Below are 21,282 nucleotides of genomic sequence, written 5' to 3' on the forward strand. Positions count from 1 at the left end.
TTAGAGTATACAGTACCTTTGCATGCAGGTTTACACCCCCCCTGTGAAAAACTGCTAAAAATCCCACCCAGGTTTAGGCCCAGATCCTGACAACAGTGAGAGAATCTAATTAAGAAAACTAAAATGCATAAGGATTCAAATATTTTATTAAACCCACAGAAGCTTTTGACTTCTTTATCTGCAGGTAGCCAGTCCTGCTTATATATTTACACACCACATTTAGCACATACAATATATTGAACTGTCCAGTACAACTGCTGAATTATACAGAAGGAAAAAAGCTTTAAAAAAAAAAAAAAAGCCTTGTTTTGTGTCATAAATGTAAGAAAACAGTACATACTTATATAAGGGGTCCTTTAAATTGATAGCATTGATACATTGAAAGCATAGCTTCAAAAATGTGCAGTTGCACAAATATTAACTTGAGATGTTATTAACAGAGATTGATAGGGCAGATGGCCAACGTCTCATTCTCTTTAAGGTGAGGACTGAAGTAAGGTTTAATTACTGCCTTGAATGCACAGTCAGTAAATGAGTAAATGTGAGTTTCTGCATCCATGTCATAGAAAGAGACCAACTTCTCACTGTAATCAAAAAACACTCCTACTTTAGAGGGTTTATTTGAAGGAAACAAGTGGGTAGGTGTGTCTTCCAGAGCTGCGTAACTGTCATCATTATAATGTACAATGGCCCAGTATCCTTGACTTGGTTTTAGAGAGAGTGCACCCTTTCTGTTGGCCTCTTCATTTGATACCCCAATATCCCAGCCTTGATTGTCTCCAACCTCCACTTCCCAAAATGCCCTGCCTTTAGTTAACTGATTCTGTCCCAAAATGCTACCAAACACATCAAACCTCTCATCACAATCAGGTGCATCCTTTTTCTCCACAAACCAACGGACCTGGCTCATGTCATCAGAAATTAGGAGCTGTGCATGACCAGTGTCTGGATCCAGAGTCACATTCACTGAGAAATCAGAGATGCAAATGATAAATGAAATCTTTTTGCTCAACATCTATCTGTCATTTCTATAAAAAAATTTTTCTTTGTTGTTTTGTGTTTGTTGTTGTGTTTTTGTTTTAACGAGATCTTCATTAGCTACTGTATTCAAAAGGTCCACAAAGTTAAACATAGCTAAAGGATCTATAACAAGTCTTGTACTTACTTCCAAATTTCTTAGTCCTTGCAAGTTCTGCAAGACAATTTAGAAACTAAATGAATAAATGGATTTCACACTGAATACAAGTAAAAACAAGTACATAATACATTTGACCAGAAACCAGTTAAATCATTTTTTTTTCTCACCGATTCTAGAAAGCTTCTCAAACACGTTCTTAATATTAGCCATCATGGTCGCCTCCAAGTTCCTCATTGTTTCAAAGCTCAAAGCAGTATCCAAGGGAACAGATATCCAGTCATAATCTTCCATTTTCACAGAAGGATAATTCTTTAAATAAAAAAATAAAAAAAATGAGTTTCCAGCCATGTGTTTAAAATACCATTACAGTGAGTTGCATGACAAGCTGCAATTTGGGTTTTTTTCTTTCTTTCTTTCTTTCTTTCTTTCTTTCTTTCTTTCTTTCTTTCTTTCTTTCTTTCTTTCTTTCTTTCTTTCTTTCTTTCTATCTGCAGATTAAATTAAAAGTTAATAATAGTTGTTCAGGAAATAACAGGAAATTGTTTTATGAATTTTTTTCATTACATCGACTTTAATAATAATAATGGCCCAGGGAAGGACTTAGTACCATTTTGAATAGTGCAGGTTCAAATTCATTCAAAGTCCAGATATAAGTTGTTAAATATAGTGTAGCTATATAGAAATTTTTTATGTATATATATTTGACATGAGAATTTCTTAAACTTAAATTGATTTGCTTCTCTCTATTTGAATAATCAAAGATTAGTGTTTTTTCCTGACAGTGGAAACAGGACCTACTGTTTTCTATCTGCAAGTCTGTAGGAAAGAGCTTTATTCTGAGATGGAGACAAAAAATTGATTGGTTGCTGACCTGTAGGAAAAAGACAGAGTCTTCATGATGTCTTAAAGTTTCTAGATCTGAGATGGTGTTACTCAATTTGGTGATGTTTCTCTGCAAATCGCTTCCCAGCTTCTTTGCCTCCTGCTCCACCTGCCGTCTCCTGTCTTTTAAAGGTTTTAGTGCCTCGTCTTCTGCCTTCTGGACTTCCCTCTTTATGGCACTGAATACTTTTGAATTTCATTTGTCTCCTGGTCAATCAGAGCCTGTAAAAATTTTAATTGGAGGGATTCAGTGTTGTTTTTTATTTGCATTTTTCACAGTTTGTCTGCTGTTCTGCTGTCGGTCTCAGTTTAAATAATATTTTTTATATTAATGCACAGAATACTGCAATACACAAAATAAATATTATAAACATAACTAAATACTAATAAATGAATGTGTTATTTAAAAAGAGTTCCCATTAACAGCCTCAACTATGTTCAAATAGGGATTTTGCTGCAGTCAGCTTATTTTATTACACCACTGTAAGTTTTTAATTAATTTTTGAGTGTAGTATAGTCATATGTTAGATCTTTTTTTTATGCTGAGTCTTAAGTAAGTTATAGAGACTCACCAGACATATGCTTTAGAATTGTCCAACTCCTTTAATTTCTCCACCCTCTGCTGGATTTTCTGTTTCATCTCACTTAGAACACTGCCCAGCTCTGTCTGTGAGGAAATACCAACAAGGCAAATCCATAAATTGACATTTATTCTTCTGTAAAATTCAACATGATTAAGATTTTACAATAATGATTCTAAGAAAAGGTAATATGGTTGTACTTTCCAAGCAATTAATTAAGTCATTATTATTTATTAATCAATATTTTTTTCCTGCAGCCTCCAGCTGTTTGAATCTTTTAAATATATAATACAGCTAACAGAGTAGTTTAAATGTTACAAGACACAACTGGCAGTGGGCAGTACAAAGCCATTGTAAAAATCTCTGAAATGAACAAATACATAGAGCTAACCATATTCTAACAAGTTCAATCAGGGCATAGAAGTTTTTTATTTACCTGTTTTCTGTCCCTTTCTTCCTCAACAGACACCACATTTATCCCTTCTTCCACACAGAGACTACAGATTAACTTTTCCTTGTTAACCAAATAGAGCTCCAGTGGCCTGCCATGGACAACGCATGCCCACTGCTCCAGCTCATTTTGTGGTGCCACCAGCTTATGCTCTCTGAACAATAACTTGTTCTCGTGCCTCTTAAGATGTCTTTTGCATAAGGACAACAAGCATCTTAAACAGGATTTAACTGCTTTATATTTTCGAGTATCAGGGCAGATGTCGCAGGGGACCTCCCCCGACTGTCCAGTGAACTCACCTGGACTTGGCTTTTGGGCCTTGAAGACCTCTTTTAAAATTTCATTTAAGACAATGTTCACTTTTACATCGGACAGCTTGTGCTTGCATAATGGGCAGTTTTAGTTATTACTACTTATGTGGCGATCCAGGCAGCTCTTGCAGAAGGTGTGACCACAGCCGGTAGTGACAGGTTTCTTCAGCACGTCAAAGCAAATGGAACATTTGAGGTCTTGCAAGACGGATACAGGAGTGTCCTGTAGAGAAGGTGTGGGGGATGTGATGCCATTCATGGTCTGATGGTGCTGAAATGTTATCTGTTGGTAATTGGTAAAGATTGGCAATTTAGTTATGTTTGCCATTATATCTAATACAAAATGCGTAATGCTAAAGTTTGCTTTGATATGTGTTAATATAGACAAAATGTACACTGCATCCTCAGCTTTTTGACGACAAATTTTGTCCCTATTCCTTTACTGATTTTGTCAGTTCTCACTAATAAAACTGCTATACTTCCTATATTGCAATGGCTACCCTGCTTCTTTATTTAATGGACAGGGATTTTCTAGATGGTTTTATTGGCTTTATATAAGAATTGGGATGACTGTTTTTAAGGACTGGTAACATTTGCCAACCAATCCTACTGTCGGTGTATGTCAGCAACAGGATTGACACAACTATAGAACCTATGAAACCAAGACTGCACATCCAAACTGTCTATCTGGAGCACAGAGAAACTTGCCAATCACTGTGCTACTCTATCACATGGTGCATTTCGTGGAAATCTGAATGGAGATTTAGTAGGAACAATCGACACATATTTGACACAACCTAAAGAATAAAACTTTGAGAGGAAGCAGCCTCAAACAGGAACACGTTGTATAATTAACTTCTACTGTTATGCTTTGTTTTGACAACAAAATTACAAAATTGGCTAATTCTAACAAAATGGTCACCAGTTTCCATTGCTTTTAATTGTCCAGATTAGCCTTGACTAGCATTAATAAACCATCAATTGGATAAGCCTTTAAAGTCAATGGTGCAAAATAAAAAAAAAATAGGTCTTTTACCTTGGTGAATTCTGATCCTTCCCTTGCACCTGAAAACCTGTTTGTCCTTTTTCTTCACCAAACTCTACTGTATAAGTAGAATTTGACTCGAGTCTGAGTTTCATTTCATCTAAATTGCACTCCCCTTTGTTTACCATAGCTGTGTGTGTGTGTGTGTGTGTGTGTGTGGGTGTGTGTGTGTGTGTGTGTGTGTGTGTGTGTTTGCCTGGATTTCCATAAACCTCGGATAGTTTCGATTTTCACTCGTGGGTCAAGTTGTGCAACTAGATTTATTCCTAAATGCCAGCTTCCTCATGTCATTTTTAAAGGTTTTAAAGGAAATCATTCTTGCCACAATATTTCTATTTTACCTAAAGCCATTTGTTCAGATACAAAGGAGGACAAATATTGCCTTTATAGCCGGGTTAATATGCCTAGATTATTGTTATAATTCCACTATGAGTTTATTTGTCAAACAACTATGACATCACATTTAAAAGCACATTGCCTTGGTGTTATGAATTTTTTTTTATGGTTTAAAATAATGGTTTGAGTTCCCTTGTTTTCTTGGAAGCACAGTTGTGATGTTTCTGGTGTGACGTTACAGATGCCACAAAATATTGTTTTGGTGACAGTGAGAAACGTTTAAGCGATTAATGTGTTAGGGAACAGTTTGTGTGTGGGCGGAATTTACAGTCACACGCATCAAAAAAATGAAAGCAAATTAGTAACTAAGGGAATATAAATAACATATTCAAGCATGCCATTTTCTGATAAAAAATAGATAATGGAAGATTATTGGAAAACTCATTCTTCACGTGTATATCTGTGTATACGATTATATACGTTTACAGCAAAATATTAAAGAATTGAATAGGAGTGTACACAGCAAGCAAACATCCTAAGAACTAGGGATTTGTTTAAGCGCTTCAGCTAAAAGCTTTTCCAAAATGCAAATTATTTGCAGTTTATATGTGGATTTCTGGTTGCGTTCCAGATGAACGCGCTGTGATAAAATCATGTTACTGTTTCCGGTTGATTGTGGTCACCTTTAAAATGTAGATGAAGTTTCAAAACCATGGCTACAAGATACTTATTTTGTAGCCTCAAAGATTTGATTTGTGCCACACCTTAAAAAAGAAAAGCAAACAATGTTACCTTGGCAGCCCCACACATTTTTTCCCAGGTTTTAGTTTAATAGTCAATTATATTTTTACTAGTACTATAGTGGTATATAGTATGTACTTAAACTAAATGAAATCTAGAAAACACTTTAGTACAGTGTGTACCAAATGCTACATGCAAATAAACAGATGACTAGACATTGTATTTTAGTCAAGAAATCAAATTAAATTGCAGCACAATTTGGTTTATTAATATAAATTGATTTGCCTCAAATCAATAATTTATAATAATAATAATAATATAGTTTAGATAAATTCTGTAAATTATTCATTTTTTATTCATTAGCCATGTTTTAAAACCTTTGAAACCACAGACCTTAAACAGTTACACTATGGAAACAGTTCATTTAAGACATTTCTTCTTCTTATAATAAGTTTAAAAGCAAAAACCTGATTATCAGTTACTACTGTAAGTCATTGACTTTGAAGCACAGCAATTGCATCTCAATAACACTGGGGGCGATGTTGATGCTTTACTACACTTCAGCCACTAGGTGTCAGTTAAAGCAACAAAACAACTGTTTCATAACACAAACATTACAATGAGCAGGTCTTCATTCAAATCCATTTTAAACTGCCCTTACAAAAATGTTCAGCACTGTTTGTTCTGTAGTATCTCCATTATCGGACAGATGCTCAGTATATCTGAAGCCTTGTCACAGCAGTAAAGGTAGAAGAACGGATACATTTTCTCTTGGAATGAGTCCATGAATGTAAAGATGTGACTTCGTGAAAGTGCATCATAAAATGACACCTGTCCTTCTTCAAAGTCCACATACACACCCACTCTCTTCAGTTTGGGCTTTATAGAAAGATTAAAAGGTGGGGAGGAGGAGACTTTGTACTCCTGCCCTTTCTTCATAGCCAATGCCCAGTAGCCTTGAGTCGTGCTTATAGCAATGCGTCCTTTCCTGTTGACAGATGCTCTGGTGACACCCAGGTACCAGTCATCTTTTTCACCCACTTTGACTTCCCAGTAATGGCGGCCAGAGGTAAAACCTTCACGACCCAGAGTAATGACCACTGTGTCAAAACGCTCTGATGTGTCAGGTAGGTCTTGCCATGTCCCCAGGTGACGCAACTGTCTTCTGTCCTCTGACAGTTGCAGCCAAGGATTGGCCGTATCTGGATCAAGTGTCACGTCCACTTTATAAAAGAGAAAAACAAGAAACTTAAATTAAATCAGAGTGCTTTAGAAGACATATCATATGTATTGGAATTAACACACAAATCGTACTTGAGTACTTCTGAACAATCTTCAGCTCTGTAGGAAAGATAAAAATACATTTTAGTATGCAAATTAGGGCACTTTCATTTTTTTTTTTATTGAAGTTACTCATAATTCATTGGGTTCGTTTAATTATGTGAAGTGAAAGAAAAGCAAACCAAAAATAAAATCGACCAGAATCTAAATTTTTCTTTGTTTTAAACAAAAAAGCGCCTGTAAAGTAGATCCAAAACCTGTGTATAAGAATTAAGGACCCACCAGTTTCTGCCAATTTGTCTATTTCTTCTGTGAGGGTTTCTTCCAGTTTGGACACAGCTCTTCTGATTGTCCCCAGACACTGCTCAGTGGGAACATGAGCCTCGGACCAATCTTTTGTTTGTGGATGTGTGATTAGCAATGGAAGATTCTGGAAATGTAAAGTTAAATAAGACTAATATTGACTATTACTAAATGGTGTAGTCATTGTGACCAACTGCAAGAATACAAGCTACAACTAATCAAACAACCAAATGACTTTTTGCCAAATCTTTTAACTTGCCAGTTGGTATATACTTTTTTTCTTTTTCCAAATGATACTGCATGACCTTACCTGAAGAAAGAAGATATGGTCATCAGTGCGAGCAAGATGATCTATCTCATTGTTCCTTGCCTTCAGCATGGAAATCTCCCGTTCTAGTTCCTCGATGAGTCCCTGAGCCCAGCTAACTGTTTTTCTCTGCTTCTCTTCTATGGCAAAAACAAGCTCAGACTGGGCTTTTTGAACCATCTGGATCAGGTTTGAAAAAACCTGCATACTGTCCTCAATCTCCCTAAGAGCACTGTGCTGAAGAGGGCAAGACAGAAAGAATTGAATAGGCATGCATGCAATAGCAATATAAATAGTGAGCTAATCAACCAGGGTCATCTAGATTTCCATCCAGCATTACAGGCTAATTACCAATGCCATTTGATGAAAGATGAAGAGTATGTTGAAGATCCAAACTTACTTTATTCAGTTCGATAGAGTGTTTAATGTCCTCCACCTTCTTGAGTCGTAACTGGATCATCTGCTGAACCTCTGCCTCTTTTTTTCGTAGGAGAGCCTGATAATTTCCATTTAATACACTCATTAGAGTCTATCTCTCTAGCTCTTTTGCTTGATTTCTTAATTATACACATTTTAAAGTTTTCTCTGCCCTAAAGCCAGCTTTACACTGTACAATTTTGGCCCATTGCAGACAAAAACTGTACACCATGAAAAGTATTTATTCATAAAAAATTTTTTGAAAGACCGGCAGTTTTAAAATATGTACATTTAAGACATTTGGCAGACACCATTATCCAGAGCTACTTACATTTATCTTATTTACACAACTGAGCAGCTATTGGCTTAAGGGCCTTGCTCAGGGGCCAATGCCTTCACCATTAAGCTACCACCTACCAATATGGCAAATGATGTTTCCTGGTGGCTGATGTATTGCCATTGTAACCAAAGGTCCTGTCATTTAAAAGCTATCAATATGAAGGTGGCATCCATCTGACAGCTACAAATAACCGTAGACGTAATGTTGAAATGTAAACAAAATTTGTACAGAATATATACATGTATCATCTCCAGCTCACTTGAATGTATTCTGTTTATGCAACCTCATTTTCTGTATGAGCACTGATCACACTGATTAAGCAAAATGTAGTCATTTTATTTAATCACAGCTCTGTCATTAGCATCATTGTATAATGTGGCATGGGGAACACCAGCTACTGCACAGCCTGTTATAGAATTTGGACTCGGTTTTTCAGAGATCATGTCTCACTATGTGACAAGTAGTAATCTTAAAGGACTGCTGTAATTGCACATCTAAAATTGGGTTTACACATATAATACGGCTTTATAAGAGCTTGTGATTTAGTTTGGCGACTGAATCTCTATACAGGGAAAACACTCTAATATGCAAAGCTGAGATAAATAAAGACAAGGTCTGTCAAAACATTTGTTGACGTTTTACCTTTTTCTCACTCCATTCCCGTTCGACTGGAACGGTGTAATGCGCCCTGTGGTCCATCTCCGTGCAAAGCACACACACCATCATCTGATCTTTCTTACAGAACAGTTCCAACAGCCTCTCATGCTTCTTACACATGCGGTCTTCCAGATTCTGCACCGGCTCGATCAATTTGTGTTTAGTAAATCTTGCCATGTGTGTTTTTAGATGTTCCTCGCAGTATGAAGTGAGGCACACCAGGCATGATTTCACAGCTCGTTGCTGAGGGCCAGTACAGACATCACAACACACTCCCTTGATCAAAGGCCCACTTGGTGGAATCAATTCTGGTATTTCTAAGCATAGCTCTTCTGGTGGTTTCTCCAGCACATGCTGTACAGGCTTGATTCTCATATCCTTAAACTGTTCTGCAATCTCCCGCAGCACTGTGTTGATGCTAATGTCTGGTTGCTTGAAAAATGTTTTCTTGCACATGGGGCACATGAAAAGAGAACTGGTTTTCCAATAGCCACCAATACAGGCCATGCAGAAGTTGTGGCCACAAGGAATGGAGACTGGATTTGTGAAAACATCCAAGCAGATGGAGCAGTGGACCTGCTCTTCCGCTAGCATGCTTGTAGGTGAAGCCATTCCTGGAGAAATCGAACATTTTTTGATTTGTGTTGAAAAAAACTCTTTACATAATCAAATTTTTTTTTTATTATTAATGACTGCAAAGAATGATTCAAAACGTCTTTTGCTGTATATTTTTTCTTTTGTTGTTGTGGCAACATACACCATTTAGCCATGACATAAAACCATTGAGAGGTGAATTGACTAAAACTATCTTTTTACAGTGTCTCAATATTTTCCACTCCTCTTGGATTTAAAATGAACTTGTATTTTTGCTATTTAGTGTACAAATTTTGCCTAGGTAATTTATTTTAATTCAAAATGCATATATTTGTTATTTGTTTGTCTGTGTTTCTCTGTTGGGGATTTTTTAAAGAATAAAATTCTCAGATAATCTTAGATGGCTGATTGGTCTTCATCATGCTATTTGTACTTCTCCAACAAACTGGCTTTATTGGAACAGGTTAATACAGCATTTATTGAGAAAATTTGACAGTAACTACAAAACTAAATATGTGACTTCTGATGACAACTGGCTGTAATTTAGGGATTACCCAGCAACAGGAGTAACTACTTAAGCAATCACAGCATTTTCAGTTCATAGCTGATTTTTGAGAATTATATTGACTTCTCACTTTCACGTCAAAACTGTGGGCTAGATTAATGACATAATCCCTGTTAGTGCAATTTCAGTTGTAGGTACACTAAAAATTAAAAGGAAAACCTCAAAGGGGATGAATACCTATTCAAAGCACTGTACCATAATGCAAAATTTGTGCAAGTAGGCATGATTAGTTGATTAGCAGCCCTTCTGTTGTGACTTTTGGCATATACCCTTTGGCAGCATACCGTAGCTTTAGAGGCAGCAGAAAGGCAAGGCCTGTCTATTCATAGATTTCCAAGATTAACTTTTCCAAATATACTAGTCTTGTCACTGCCCTGTTTCAACTCTCTACTCATAAATGAGCATTTCATATTTGTAACTTATTTCCAGATTAGAACTTTTGATATAGTCTGAACTTTTTGCATTCGTTTCCTTTATGCAAAGTGTTAAAGTTTTGGCAGCATGAAAAACTGACAAACATGCATAATGTACTGCTCAGGTCATATTTTTCAAATATGAAAACAAAATAGTTATGTATGTTTGTTTAAGCAGTATGTAATGGGGGGGTTTATGTTATAGAATAATAAAGTTTGACGAAGATTTAACATGGGAGACTTACCAGGGAAGTGATCTTTCCTCTATAGACAGCAGTGACATGTGACCCAGCTGACACCCTGCTCAAAAATATCAGCCCTCCAGCCCTTCCCTAAGCCTAGTTTAGTATTTTTGCTCTCAGGCATTGGGTCCCTCTAGACATAAAGAAACACATTTAACCCCTTATTCAACTTAATTTATACCTTTATACTTTTATAAGCACAATACAGCTCTTAAAGATTTGCAAGTGCTCTGGTCATGTAGGGAGGGGAAAATAACCACTGATTCCACTAATTTATTTTATTGAAGTCAAAGTACAAATAATAGAAAGAATAAACACATGTAAATCAAATTTTAGTAAATAAAATGATAACATGCTATCATTATTGTGTATTGTAGTTAATTTTACACCAATCACAGAATTGCAAAAGCAATGCAATTGAAAATACAAAACATACAAGTGAGAATAAAATGATTTAAAGTAGTCCTTTCCACTTTGGTATACATTTTCAACATTGTCAAAAAATACAGTATTCTGTTCATGCCAATGCCAAAAATAAAGTTAAAATACCCCCAGTATATTTATTTTAGTAAATTACAAGCTTTAATTAGCTAAAATATGGTCCCCTGGTGGTTTAGTGGTTAAGATGCAGCGCTCCCACCGCTGCGACCCGGGTTCGATTCCCGGTCAGGGAACCATCCCCAGCCACTCTTAGTGCCGGTCCCAAGCCCGGATAAATTGGGGAGGGTTGCGTTAGGAAGGGCATCCAGCGTAAAACATGTGCCAAATCAAACGTGCGGAGGATCCGCTGTGGCGACCCCTAACGGGAGAAGCCGAAAAGAAAGTTTAATTAGCTAAAATATACTATTGTTTTGCATGATTGGACAATGTCAGTACTGTATACAACCAAATTGTTGCATTCTATTTACAGAGGCATACAACATTGCTAACATTTTAAGAATTATAAAATGTGTAGAATTTAATTACACACAGAACTGATTAGGCTGATTTCACATTGTGTTATTGGAGTGTAACTATCCAAAATCTAATGAAACTGTATGATAATCACACATATAGCAAAAAATTAATGACTGCTGTGTTTGTAAAACTGGTTCATTACAAAGATTTGCAAGCAGAAAGTTCTGAATATAGTCTATATATAATAACTTTTACATTTTATTTTTATTTTCAATTGTCATGATCCTTTTGTACATTTATGCTGTATTATAAAAATAGAGAGGTCAAGATTCCTGCCAGAAGTTTTTTTTTTTATTCAAAACCCAATGTTTTGTCATATTTTCAAATATATTTCAAAATTCAGACGTAGTAAGTAATGTACGCATTTCTCGACTAGTAAGTATTAAAAACTTATTAGTCGAGAAATACGTACATTACTTGACTAGTAAGTATTAAAAACTGAGATATTAATCAAAATACATAAACATGTATCATTATCAAAGTTTACAAAGACTTTTGTATTTCCTTTATTCAACTTTGATTGTCCAGTATGTATAAAAACTTAATAATATATTCTGCAGACTTTCATTCTACAGACAACCATGCTGCTTTAGCTGTGTTTCACAGATGTGATGGACAGTGCTCCTAAATTTGTTCCCTCTTGATTGGCACACGGACTGAAGATGGGGTACACGCTCTCACCGAACGTGTCCATAAATGTGTACAGGTGGGTCTGTGCCTTCACATCGTAGAAAGAGACCTGTCCACCCTCATGATCTAGGTAGACACCAACCTTATGTGGCAGTGTGGGTAGTTGGAGAGGAATCCTGCTTGATGCCAAAGCTTTCACCTCATTGTTTTTCAACCATAAGCACCAGAAACCACCTTCAGGATTGAGACGAATGTCTCCTTTGCGACGAGCAGATGCCCGAGCCACTCCTATGGTCCATGCTGTTTTCCGTCCCAAATCTACTTCCCAGTAGTGCCTGCCAGAGGAAAAGCCTTCACGAGCGAGAACGAATAGAGCTGGGCTGAAGCGGCGTGGGTGGTCTGATTGGGATGAGGCTTTACGGACATCTTCATAATGAACCTGCTGACCATCTTCAGAAACAACCAGGTTTCGCTGTGCTGTCGATGGGTCTATAAGCACCTCGCCTTTACGAAGACATTATAGAGATTGAAAATAAAAATCAGAGACACACTAGACAGTCACTTCACGAACAAAAAACAATAGAAGTTTTGTTGAAATTCAGCTGATATTTACATTCTGATCAGTATTTTTTTTTAGTTAAGATAATTCATTTTACTTCCCATTTCCATCAATCCATCAATTCAAAAAATTGTGTTTGCATCATGAAATATCCTGAAAATGTCTTAATTTCATGTTCATTACCAGAAACTCTTAAAATCTTACATAATTATAATTACAGTGTAGTCTATGTTCAGCCTTTCAAGTTACCAAAGTAAATAAATGATAATAGTAATGAGTAAGTCTTCCGTGATTGAAAGTATGATCTCTCATTTGCACATCCTGAAGTACAGGTTATTCCTTTCAATTTGGCTATAAATAAGTTTTTCCATGTATTACATAATTTGCATCTATTTATACTCACACTTAATGTTGTAAAGGTGTGTTGAATATAGAAATTAGTACAAGTTGTTAGTTATAACAGCACTAAACAGTCATTGGTTCACTAAGAGGTTTTCTCTTTTAAAGTTACTAAAAAATACATACAGCTTTTCATGTTACTGCGAGTTTCTGTCCTGATTTCCCATTCAAAACTTCCCATTTCATTTAAAGACACTAAAACACGAGACCCCTTTCATTAGTGTTAAATAAAGTTCACATTATTAAACAATTCAATCTAATTTAATTTAATTTTTTTTATAACACTTTAACATGGACATTGTCGCAAAACAGCTTATATCTTATATATCTTATATATTTTCTTAGTTGTTTTTGTTATAAGTTTAATACCTATTAGTTTAACCCTAATGAGAGAGCCAGTAGTGACAGTGGCAAGGAAAAAATTTTTAGATGGTATGAGGAAGAAGCATTAAGAGGAACCAGAGAAACTGCACCATCTCAACAATTAACTTTATGTAAATAACAAATGAATAATATTTTCTGTGTTTTTATTAGAACATGAGAAAATTTTGAGAAAAACACTTACATGCATAATTCTGCATCTTTCTCAGCTCTGTAAAACATGAGTTATTTAAAGTATAGAAACCATTAACACAAAAACAATACAACAAATAACTCTATATGTTGTAATAAGATATGGCACCTATAGATTATTTTATTTGTGGTAGCATGCATTATTTATTATTTTCATTGATTTCTCTGAACAATGTTACCTTTCCCATAGAGGCGCTTCACTTCTTCCTGGAACTTCTCGACGAGCGAAGAGACATTCTTCCTGATTGTGCCAAGATGCATGTCTGTGTTTACAGATACATCTGTCCAATCAGTAGGCTCAGGTGGAGGAGGGAGAGCCGGCAAGAGCTACAACCAAAAAAGTTGCATGTCAGACATTTAAACACACACTTCAGTACACCTACAAATTTGCACCTGCACAATAAGGGGATTCTCATATCAAAATTAAGTTTTCACTGATTATTTAGTTTTGTACCATATATACATTAGCGCCTATACCTTTTCAGGTATATTTGGGAAACTGCTTACCATCATCATTTATTATTATGTGCATTGAATTTCATATATATAAGATGTTATTTTCTTGAAATTTTTGAATCATTATTGAATTGGTCAGAAAATGTTATATTAATGCATTCATTCGAGATTTTTCAATTTTTCAACATTTCAATTGCCAACAATATAAATTTTGTTTACTGGAAAAAAAAAACATTATACAATTTAACAATTTGTAGATACCATTTATGTTGTGGAAAATGTCATTTTATGTTTTATTACATTATTGCAGCTATGAACAGTTGTTTCACTGCTTTCTTTTTAAGTTAAAACCAAAGCTTTAAATGACCTATGCTATGAATTTATAACTTCCCCATAGAAACATTTTTCTTAGTGAAATAACAGCATATTCTTAGTCACTTTATTATTGGCCTTAGATAATGTTGAGCAGTCACATACCTGTACACACATCCCTGTATGGATGTTACTATAGAAACAGTATTGTGTTAGAATGAGATTTAAATTGCATTCAACACAGTTGTCATAGCTGTCATTATAAAAAGTTAAACCAATCAGAGTCAAGTATTCAACAGCATGTTTGCTGTATACACACATACCTTAAGGAAGAGCACCTTGTCAGGGGTATTTGCGAGGAGGTCCAAGTCAGAGCTCCTGTTTTTGAGTATGTTAAGCTCATGCTCCAGACGACTAGCCACATCTCGTGCCTGCTCCTCAGCCAGCTTCTGCCGGAACGTGATGTGCTCCACCAACTGGGCCTGACTCTGCTCCAGCAGCCTCTGAAGCTCAGCATACACAATCCAACTCTCCTCGATTTCCCGCTGACTGCTCGACTACATCATACATACATACACACATTGTTAGTCACATTGACCTTGAAATGTCAAAGCTATCCTTGCTGACTGTTTAACCAAAAACCCACAGAGAAACTTTGACACATCAACTGTCTATTGTAACTTTCTAAGTTATTATTCAAACTTGTTATTTTTACATTCAAACTGTTTATTTTGACTTAACTTATTAATTAAAATTAATGTACTTGAATATTTTTTTTTATTTTTTATGATTATTTTTACTTAATATGTTCTAATTTCAACATATTCATTACTTTACAATTAATAACTCATTATTTTGAGATATTATGGTGTTTTAACTTAATGTTCAACCTCATAAATAACATGCATTTGTATTTGTTTGTTTTCACATTGTGCTGTTCAGGGTTTTCATTATAACATTTTAGGATAACATAAGGATGCAATAAAAATGCATTACATCATTGTTTACTGATTTTTTTGTAGCAAGTGCAAATAATGTATTAATGCACTATGCTAGAAACATGCATCAAAGAGAAATTTGGATAAACTCTTTAGCCTAGATGATAAAATCCTTTTAACAGAGTTGCAGGCTGATTTATCTTAAATTTGTAATCTAGCATACCAGTGTAAATGTAATCAATGATAGAGACTCAAAAAACTTTTGTACATCGCTCTGGACATGGGCGTCTGCTAAGTACCATAAATGTAAATGTCGGATCTCTGCCTAATTCAAACTCTTTTTCCCTGCGATTTTTCAAACATGGCCACCACAGACTCCCACAACTTGCACACAATCCAGCATTTACGATCACCAAGCTAATGATTAGTCACACCAGTCTCTAATTACACAGACATTCTCAGCCTTGATGCATCGAGAGCATTGCGAGGTATACGCTCAGTTGCTTTACTCTCTGACATTACCAAGCCTTGTTATGTTGTTTTTCTACTCTGATCTCGACCTGTTTTTGCTTCATGTTCTTCATTTTTTGTCTAGATCTTGATATCCTGTTTGATGATCACCTGACCTTTGGGCAGTTTTTTAATCCAAAACTGATTCTTGTTTTTGTACCACACTCATTGTGCTTATTAATATCTGGCAAACCCGCTCCTGCATCTGTCAAGTGCCTCTAACATGGCAAATACTTGACAGATATGGTATTATTTATGTAGTGATGTGATATACATTGACATAGTGATCCATTAGGTTAAAGCACTACATCCTCCTTAGATTTAAACAAGAGTGTACATCTATGGTCACAGGGTCTATGGCAGCACCTTGCTCACGGCTTTGGCAGGGACTGGTCTGACTGGTTTAACTACAAAATCTAATAAACACACAATGTTTTATTTTTTAGCTATGAACACACTGAAATCTACTGCACAGTGTTATTGCTGTAAGTAACTGACAATCACTTCAATACAATGTGCAATTTTTGGCGAGTGTGCGGGAGTAAACATCTTTGTGGTTAGAAAAACAGCTGTTTTTTTCCCTCCTTTTTTTTGTATCAGACTCTCTGCAAAACTTCATTATCTTTATAATTTTAAACACAGCTCCAGCAGGGCTCTATTATCAGATTATGATTGGGTCATAGCACCGGTTCACAGCTTCCATGCGAAACCTCAGTGTGTTACTGACAAAAGATAGCTAACTTATTAAAGGGAAAAATATCTGGTATATAGAGATGTCCCAAAGCAGGTCTTTTTGGAAAGTCTGAATTTCATACTGTCATACTGCATACAGTAATCTTTGTGTGATTATATATATCCATATATATTATTCTTACTTATTTTACTCATATATTCTTAACTTCCTACAGTCTTCTAATGGCACTAAGGTTGGGTGTGGAAAGTAAATATTTGCAGCCGTCCTACTGGTTCAGCGAGTCAGCTTATGAAAGTCATGAGTTTGCACAAAAAGGTGTGTTAAGTAAATGAACCTTGTCTACAGTCAGACAAAAAGGATCTTCTTTACATCAAAGTGCAATCATTCTTTTGGACACACACCTGTGTATATTTCTGAAAGTTAAATCCTTTTTCAGAAATGAGTTTCTATTTCTCAAAGATCTGTACAATTGTGTCAATTGGAATTAAGCTTTTGTCTGAACCAATTAAATAGATACACAAACATTAAAGTCTCAGGTTTTTGACAGAATGATTTCACTTCTAAATGGTATCCCACTAAACATTACATATATAATATATAAAGACGTGCTGACTGTAATATTTAGAAGTCATGTAATAACTCTAACTTAAATAGTCATGCAATATAAAAAAGCACTATTGACAAGTGTGATTCACAAAATTCCCTAAAATCATTTTGCAGAGCAAATGAATGTTGCTAGTTTGTTCAACTCGTTTAGCTGTTTAACCTGAAAGTTCAGCTTTAGCTGGAATAGCGCTGACCTTTTTTCTTCCACTGCCCCAACACTAGCCAATGGGACTCATTAATTTTTAATGAGAGTTGACCAGTGATAATGACAGAATGTAATGACTGTAAAGTCAGCTGCATAGACTTTAGTGAAGGCAAGCTTATTTCAGTCCTTTTGAAACGTCTGTTGAAAAACGAATCTTTAAATTTGGCCAATATGATTTTTTTTTTCACTCTTAGGAATAAGTGAATTTATCAAAATCAGCTTTTGCCACGTAAAAGTCCAGCCCATGTATATATGTGTAAGCACTTAACTTAAATTGTATACTAGTTATATGACGTTTGTACGTTCTGCTTGCCAGCTCATCTGACTTTGTGATTGAATTTGTTAAAATTATACTATAACATATTAACATTGTGTTGATACTTTGGTAAGAATCTAAGTTTCATAATGATGACTGATTCTTTGTTTTAAACTAACAATTTGTTCATATGTTGGGCATTGCAATGAATTTGGTTTTATGCAAATTTGGAAATCATGTGAACTAAGGAATACTAAGAGGCAAGTCCTGCTGTGGAACATAAGCAGGATTTAATTTAATGGAGGTAGAAACTAATTGTGAAAAATGCTCTAAAATGCCTCTGTGAGTATTGTGTTAGTTTATTTAGTGTAAGTGAACATGATGCTGCCAAAGTGCTTATAAATTACAATTCATTTGCTTTCATATAATAGTGATATTTTGGTTGTATGTAAAAATATAAGTTGTTTTGTCAACTGTTAGCTAAATGCATCTGTACAGAAATAAATATTACATGTGAAAACACCAAGCAGCTCGCATATAATAATCTGGGGAATGTAAGATTAAGAAAAACTTGCTAGTGTGTAAATGTGGGATTAAAATGCAAGACATACAGAGTCTCAGCTCAGTGGGTGTGATAGTCAGCAGATTGCTGTCAAAATTACAGCTATGTAATTACAAAATTGCAAATTGCTTTTAGGTCTTATTTCAATTTCATGCTATTATCCAGGACTCACTTTGATAACTGCAATAGACTGTTTGATTTCCTCTAGTTTCTTGGCTCTCTCTTTAATCAGATGTTTCAGCTCAGATCTTCGCATCCCCAGTTGACTCTGCAGAAAATACAATTTCAATTACTTTTACAAAAGGCAAACATGTTTTATAACCACCGAGCTGTGAACAAAATAAATTAGGTGCAACATTCAAAATTCAGAAAATAATATTAGCACAAAAACAATGACAGAGGCTTTTGGAAAGCTTGAACTAAAACAGAAATCTAATCTTGTGTTTAAGTCAGATACTTGTGTCTTAGACCAAAATATCTGAATCAGTTCCACCCACTTACCGATAACTTCTTATATTCACGCTCTACCGAGATGATATTGTGTGTCTTATGTGCATCCTCAGCACATTCGCGGCACACACAAACATGCTCCTTGCGGCAGTAGGCATCCAATAGGCGCTCGTGCTTTTTACACACTTTCTCCTGCAAGTGATGGATGGGTTCCACCAGCTTATGCTTGGTCATGGCCTTGACTTTCTTGTGATGCCTCAGGTGGGTTTCGCAGAAAGACCCTGGGCAACTTAGGCAAGACTTCAAGGCCTTCAGCTTTCTTCCAATGCATGCATCACAGGGCACATCACCAGGTTTGGCAAACTCACCGCTGTCCTCATCTTTTCTTTCGGGTCTTGGTGAGATCACGCCTTCAGCACCCCCTGCTTGCGTGACAGAAAGGCCCTGGAACTGCTCTGCGATCTCGGCAAGAACACGGTTCACGCATAGCTCTGGCTTTTTGGAGAAGGACTTTTTGCACATGGGGCACAGAATCTTGTTGCTGTGGTTCCAGTAGCCTTGCAGGCAGGCCTTGCAGAAGCTATGTCCGCATGGTGTTGAGACCGGTTCCACAAACACGTCTAGACAAATGGAGCATGAGAATTGGTCTTCTGAAAGCGTGCGGGCTTTGGATGCTGGACCTAGGAAAGAGAGAGGTTTCAGTTGTTTAGCTTTATATAAAATATGGTTTTTATTTACAAAACATATAGATATGTTTTAAAATGTGGAAAGCCATTCAGGAAGGATTATAAAATTTTACTGTCGCAAAATATTACATTTTAACAAAATAAATATTGTTCTGCCTATATAGCAGTGTACTTGCGACCTTTAGAAGATCAAGCTCTAATCAAGTTGTTGGATAGGAAAAAAAACCAAGCCCAATCATTATAGGTATGTATAAATATTTTATTTTGCTCAAATGTACTGTAGTGATGTTGCCGACATGCGATGTTGAGAAAAAATACCTATCTTTTTTACTACTCTTTTTTTCTCAATTTTCTTTAGCATTTCATTGCCATAAAAAAAGGAATACAGACACACAGTCATTAAAACAACAACTAAAATCAGCCTGACAGATAAAACACTGAAACACAGTACTTATAGAACCATGAAAGGCACGTTGAATTAGGAATGCAATAGCTCAGGATAGACGACAGCATCTGAGTGAAAACAAGGTTTTCTTTGATTGACCTTTGCTCATCAAGTTCTTTGAAAATACATAGTAGTAATTTCTTATTTGAAATTACTGAGTGTAATATGAAACAGAAATATATTTTTAATTAAAGCTCATCAACTGTAAGAAATGTGATGATGTGTATTACACAAAATGTTTCACTAGGTTGTTTAAATAAATGTTTCATCTCTTTGGTACAAGCAAACCACAGCCTGCTTTATTCCCTCTATACAATACCACAATGCATGCTCTAGAATAGATAGACAAATTGAGAAGGAGAAGAAGAGAAGAGTCAGAAAACAAGTAAAACATTTAAAAAATAACTTTTCGCTGACTTACTCTGCATGTTGAAATTGAAGTCTTGTGCCCTTTCGCTTGTTCACTTCTCTTTTAGTGGCGTTTAGGTGTTCCTAGGCATATACAGGATATACCCGTTTCTCCACTTCAGAGGTAAACACATCGGTTTAAACTTTTAGAAGAATGTAGTCCTGCCTTTTTGTGGGTGTGGCAAAAATTATGCATGAGCTGGAGGGGCTGGACCTGTGGCTATATGTGGCTAAGCTGTGAGTGGTGAAACCCTGGCATCTCATACTTAAACAAACAAGAGAAGATATTGTATCTTCTTCTTCTTCTTTTTTTGGCAGCTTTCATTAGGGGTCCCCACAGCAGTTCATCCATTTCCATACCACTCTGTCTTCCAACCTGCACGTCTACCCATTCATAAATCTCCTCCTTGGCCCTCCTCCTTTCCTACAGCCCCCCTCACCATAGTTTATATATATATATATATATATATATATATATATATATATATATATATATATATATATATATATATATATATATATATACACTACCTAGAAAAGAAAGAAGGAAGAAAGAATGATTGCCGATTGGGGCAGACTTCAGTGAGCATGCTGGTGGAAGATTCTGCGAAAAGGATGGAAGTGGCATTAAAAAATAATTATTTTAAAAAGGAGGAGCATAGGGAGACGTATAAGAGCAGAGAAAGGTGCACACAGGTGGACTATTTTTATGCAGGAGATGCAACCTTTAGGAGATTGAAGACGGTTTTGGCAGGGGACAGTGTAGCTAAATAGCTTCAGATGGTGGTCTGTATGATGTTTCGGAGGTGAAGAAAAAGAGGAGGAGAGTGAGGGCCGAAAAAAAAACAAGATGGTGGAAACTGAAGGAGGAAGAGTGTAGTGTAGGATTCAGGGAAGAGGTCAGACAGGGGCTCGGTGGTAATTAGGTGCTGGATGATTGGGCAACTACTGCAGAAGTGATAAGGGAGACAGCTAAAAAAAGCTACTTGGTGTGACATCTGGAAAGAGAAAGGAAGACAAAGAGAGGTGGTG

The 21,282-nt window shown here is 35.9% G+C and overlaps 1 protein-coding gene, 2 long non-coding RNA genes and 1 pseudogene across 4 annotated transcripts; all 4 read right to left on the bottom strand.

Moving 5' to 3' along the window:
* Nucleotides 1–128: 128 nt before the first annotated feature.
* On the bottom strand, nucleotides 129–4,514 carry LOC310721606 (E3 ubiquitin-protein ligase TRIM21-like; annotated as a pseudogene). The gene is made up of 7 exons (XR_014538297.1): nucleotides 4,400–4,514; nucleotides 3,038–3,646; nucleotides 2,593–2,687; nucleotides 2,010–2,242; nucleotides 1,306–1,447; nucleotides 1,166–1,192; nucleotides 129–966 (listed from the first exon to the last, which is right to left on the bottom strand). The product of XR_014538297.1 is annotated as an E3 ubiquitin-protein ligase TRIM21-like (transcript).
* A 1,217-nt stretch (nucleotides 4,515–5,731) lies between these two features.
* Nucleotides 5,732–20,390, bottom strand: LOC310721560 (uncharacterized protein). The gene is made up of 15 exons (XM_083533344.1): nucleotides 20,264–20,390; nucleotides 18,763–19,391; nucleotides 18,434–18,529; nucleotides 14,814–15,047; nucleotides 13,902–14,049; nucleotides 13,715–13,741; nucleotides 12,156–12,695; nucleotides 10,719–10,735; nucleotides 10,608–10,626; nucleotides 8,776–9,404; nucleotides 7,777–7,872; nucleotides 7,380–7,613; nucleotides 7,049–7,196; nucleotides 6,800–6,826; nucleotides 5,732–6,708 (listed from the first exon to the last, which is right to left on the bottom strand). Exons 1-15 carry the CDS (start codon nucleotides 20,268–20,270, stop codon nucleotides 6,155–6,157), a joined length of 3,405 nt encoding a protein of 1,134 aa, XP_083389470.1. The 5' UTR covers nucleotides 20,271–20,390; the 3' UTR covers nucleotides 5,732–6,154.
* LOC310721607 lies at nucleotides 11,078–11,667 on the bottom strand. The gene is made up of 2 exons (XR_014532142.1): nucleotides 11,535–11,667; nucleotides 11,078–11,209 (listed from the first exon to the last, which is right to left on the bottom strand). It is a non-coding gene; the product is annotated as an uncharacterized lncRNA (long non-coding RNA).
* On the bottom strand, nucleotides 11,758–12,102 carry LOC310721608. The gene is made up of 2 exons (XR_014532143.1): nucleotides 12,001–12,102; nucleotides 11,758–11,950 (listed from the first exon to the last, which is right to left on the bottom strand). It is a non-coding gene; the product is annotated as an uncharacterized lncRNA (long non-coding RNA).
* Nucleotides 20,391–21,282: the final 892 nt, after the last annotated feature.

Source organism: Silurus aristotelis (assembly GCF_946808225.1).
Source record: "Silurus aristotelis genome assembly, chromosome: 27".
In the NCBI taxonomy this organism is placed as follows: domain Eukaryota; kingdom Metazoa; phylum Chordata; class Actinopteri; order Siluriformes; family Siluridae; genus Silurus; species Silurus aristotelis.

Excerpts from the sequence above, each read along its gene's own strand:
- LOC310721560 (XM_083533344.1), bottom strand. Across the intron at positions 15,048-18,433 it reads AGTCTATTGCAGTTATCAAA|TCGAGCAGTCAGCGGGAAAT; the intron begins GTGAGTCCTGGA and ends TGTATGATGTAG. Across the intron at positions 7,614-7,776 it reads ACTCTATCGAACTGAATAAA|CACAGTGCTCTTAGGGAGAT; the intron begins GTAAGTTTGGAT and ends TGCCCTCTTCAG.